General features: G+C 36.0%; 1 protein-coding gene across 2 annotated transcripts; it reads right to left on the bottom strand.

Moving 5' to 3' along the window:
• Positions 1-350: 350 nt before the first annotated feature.
• Positions 351-2,623, bottom strand: LOC104773677 (glucan endo-1,3-beta-glucosidase 8-like). 2 transcript variants are annotated; one of them, XM_010498321.2, is made up of 4 exons: positions 2,482-2,623; positions 2,026-2,369; positions 1,141-1,640; positions 351-1,050 (listed from the first exon to the last, which is right to left on the bottom strand). In XM_010498321.2, exons 2-4 carry the CDS (start codon positions 2,358-2,360, stop codon positions 437-439), a joined length of 1,449 nt encoding a protein of 482 aa, XP_010496623.1. In that variant the 5' UTR covers positions 2,361-2,369; positions 2,482-2,623; the 3' UTR covers positions 351-436. The 2 variants fall into 2 exon arrangements, with proteins under 2 accessions (XP_010496623.1, XP_010496624.1); XM_010498322.1 differs by lacking the exon at positions 2,482-2,623 and having other exon boundaries at positions 2,076-2,160.
• Positions 2,624-3,690: the final 1,067 nt, after the last annotated feature.

Below are 3,690 nucleotides of genomic sequence, written 5' to 3' on the forward strand. Positions count from 1 at the left end.
GAGTTAGCACACCTTTGCTAATCATATTCCTATTAGAACTTATTAAGTCTATCTCTTATCCTAATCCTAACTTGATAAGGATCTCTAAGACTATAAGGAATGTTGAAGCTTATCCAACACCCAAGACTTCAAGTATTAAAATATGATGTTAGTGCAAAACAGTATTAAATTACCGATAGATCAGGGTAATAGATCACCTTCTATGGATTTTCTTTCTGATATAGTTAGGATTATACTAAATAAGAATGATCTTTTCGGGTATATTCATTTGATCATATATTGAGCTCTATATTGGTTTGATGTGATACTATGTCTTCCCGAATTTCACCATAAAATTTTTAAGTACTACATAGACAAAAAAAGGTCATATATATATAAATCAGTAACAAACGAAGGCCACAAAAACCTCACTAAGTTCAACGAACTCAATATAACCTCAAAACATCATCCCTGACAATAGAAACCAAACGGTTAAAAAAACCAAAGAATAAGACAAAGAAGAAAAAGAAGAAGAAGCTGAGGAAGCGACAATCTGAATAGGGAAACTGCATTGTCCTTGAGATATATTCTGAGTTGTAATGGTGGCCAAACCTTGGAAGAAACAAGCACTTTCGTCCTGATTCTTCACTTGAAAGTACATGTTAAACGCGTATGAGGCATTCCCATTTGCATCAAGACTATTGCAGGAAGATCCATAACCAAGCGCCGTGCAATCGGAGAAAGTGCAGGCGAAATCTATGTTAGCCGCGAGTTTAGTCAAATCTTTGGCTTCTGGATTAAACACACACCACTTGTTTGGTAGATATGGCACGTTTTGTGCACCAATCAAGAACTTATTCTGTCCTTGACCCGACAGATCTATTGGAAACTTTGGTTGCCCATCGAATTTAAATATTCCCCAATGGCGTTCAAACTCTCCAGGTGCTATACTTTTCGCATCCTCATCAAGTAATCCGAACAAGTATACCTCAATGTAGGTGGGCCTCAATGGAGTGCCTTTGTTTGTTCCAAGCCTCGGTAAAAGCCCGTTGTAGAATCTGTAGGCATTGCCTACGAAAATATAAACATTTCAAGAAAAGATTTAAAAAAAAAAAAAAAACAAAAACATCTAAAGCACTAAAAAAGGTCATAGATATCTACCGGAATTAGCGTGTTTGTCACCCTCTGTTGGCCAACCGACTTCTCCAACGATTATTGGCATATCTCCGTGACCAACAGCTTTCAAAGACGATACCAAAGTGTCGAAATTGGCATCAAAGACGTTTGTGTAATCAACACCGTTGTCATTTATCGGCTGAGCTCCATCGAAGAAGGCGTAATTGAGTGGGAAATCATCATTCCCATAGAGACTTAAGAAAGGGTAGATGTTGATTGTGATGGGAGCATTGTTCTTGCCAAGGAAGTCAACAATCTGAGTCATTTGACCAATGATATCAGGACGGAATCTTCCTGCAGATGGAACGGGGTTGCTTGCTGGTGAATCGTATACATCCGCATTTAAAGGGACTGTTGCTTTGACGGAGTTTCCTAGTCCGGCTTCATTTAGAGCGTTTTGGATGTTTTGAAGTGCTGGGAATGTGAGGTTTATGAACGATCCATTGTACGATTTGAGGAATGGCTCATTCCCAACAGCTACAAACCTGAAAACACACACATCCCCAATAGATAAGCTTCACTGAGACATATATAAACACTGTGTCGGATATATACCACATTTTAGTCTTTTGCATTTTTGATAGTAGTGTTAAAAGATTTACTTTTCCAGATATTTAATTTCACAATCAGACAACACAGCTTTCACCAATTCCTAAAGAACCAAAGAAAGTGACATAACTCAAACATGTTTTTCCATTTGGCAGTTTCAAGGAACTTGTCACCCTGGCTTCTCATAAACTGAACAATCATGGGTTTTATGAGGTTTGGACCCAGAAATACCAAAAAGATGAATGTTAATTTGACCTACAGACAACATTATAAGCAACCAGTAACAATCAAACAGAGAGGGAGAGAGAGAGAGAAACTGACGTGATATTGACACCACCATCGAAATTATAACGAGTGACATTCTTACGAACCCAATCTTTGGCTCGATGGTAACTGCCCATGACCTTAAGCTGATCATTGGGAATAGCGACCATCACTTCGATACCGGAGCCAGCCAGTGCACCCATGGTTGTCTCGTCCGCGTCAAAGAGCTTAAATTTGTTAATGTTATTGTCCTTGAGCATCTGAACCACTGTCTTTGGCGGCAGCTTATGTGTAGCCATTGTTCCCCAATTCACACCCAACCCATTTACCGTACTACCCAAATTACCTATTACGATTGCAAATCGGACTACGATGGTTAACAGATTCAACATCGATCTCACCTGAAAAAGATTTTAAAAAAAACAAGGTGAGAGTTTTATCCAAAATCAAGCGTGATATTCTAAAATCTCAGTTCTGAGAAATGAAATGAGAAACGCTTTGACGACCCATTACCCCCTTAGATATCTAGAAACTGATGAAACGCGTTCAGAGGGAAAGGAAGAAAAAACGCGTTGAGACTGTAGAAGAAACCTAAAAAGGTAAACTATTTTGTTTTTGGGAAACAAAAAGAGGCGATAAAAGTTGGAGATATTTTTGATAAATGATAAAATAATAATAATGAGTTTTTTTAATAGAATAATGACGTTGTGGGTGGATGGATTTATAACGGCTCTATTTCTCCGGAGTGCACATGGGCCAATGCTCGTTCAGTCTTTGTCATCATCACAATTAACAACTAATACACAAATTTAACTTAGCGACATTAAATAAAAAAAAAAAAATTCAAAATTTTTGGTAAACTAGCATGTTATGTATGAGACAAATACCATCGAAACCAAACCGAACACCGAAACAAGTTTTGAAATTCTTTAACAAAAACAAAAAAAAAAACACAAAGTTTGAAATTCAATCAAAATCTTATTGTGGTTTAATCGATCGGTAATCTTTTTTACGTAAAATATTGAAATTTGATAGAAGCTTTTAGACTTACATTCCATGAAAATCTCTTGAATGGAGAATAATATTATATAAAATCAAAATCTTAACTAAAAGTCTAAAACTAAATTCATACCAACTTCAAATTTATTTTTTGTTACACTTTGGTATATACATTTCTGCTAAAGGGCAATTCTCAAAAATAGCACTGATTTAAAATTTCTTCTAAACTTAGCATACACTGTTCTATTTTTCAAAGTTAACACACATACTAAAAACATTATAATTATAATTAAAATAAACCACTCTTTCATCTCTACAAAAGAGATTTAATATTATTGTCGCCGTCTTCTCATCTTCATATTTGTGGCCGATTTGTCCTCGCCTAGCTGATCTTGTCGCCTCTGTGCAACGAGTGAAAGAAGAGTGACATCTGTTACCGAGGTCAGCGACATCAATGTTATCATCGAACTAGCCGAAGAAGCTGAATGATTCATCACGATTCTGCAACTCGCATGTACCTATCAATATGTGAGTTTCTCTATTCATTTTGTTTTTACATATCTATTAGAGATTATTTAGTTAAATTGATCGATTCTTCAATATGTGATCTCTTGATTCATCTAATCAGTTTGTTTCATATCTGAAATATTGCTTTGAAGGTCTATTTATTGATTATTCAGATGAATAAATTGGTGATTATTGTTTGTGTTCTTCGAGATTTGT

The sequence above is a fragment of the Camelina sativa genome, unplaced genomic scaffold (genome assembly GCF_000633955.1).
Source record: "Camelina sativa cultivar DH55 unplaced genomic scaffold, Cs unpScaffold00618, whole genome shotgun sequence".
NCBI classification, from domain to species: Eukaryota; Viridiplantae; Streptophyta; class Magnoliopsida; order Brassicales; family Brassicaceae; genus Camelina; species Camelina sativa.

Excerpts from the sequence above, each read along its gene's own strand:
- LOC104773677 (XM_010498321.2), bottom strand. The coding sequence starts at position 2,360 with ATGTTGAATCTGTTAACCATCGTAGTCCGATTTGCAATCGTAATAGGT. Across the intron at positions 1,641-2,025 it reads GATGGTGGTGTCAATATCAC|GTTTGTAGCTGTTGGGAATG; the intron begins GTCAGTTTCTCT and ends GTGTGTTTTCAG. Across the intron at positions 1,051-1,140 it reads TGACAAACACGCTAATTCCG|GCAATGCCTACAGATTCTAC; the intron begins GTAGATATCTAT and ends ATATTTTCGTAG.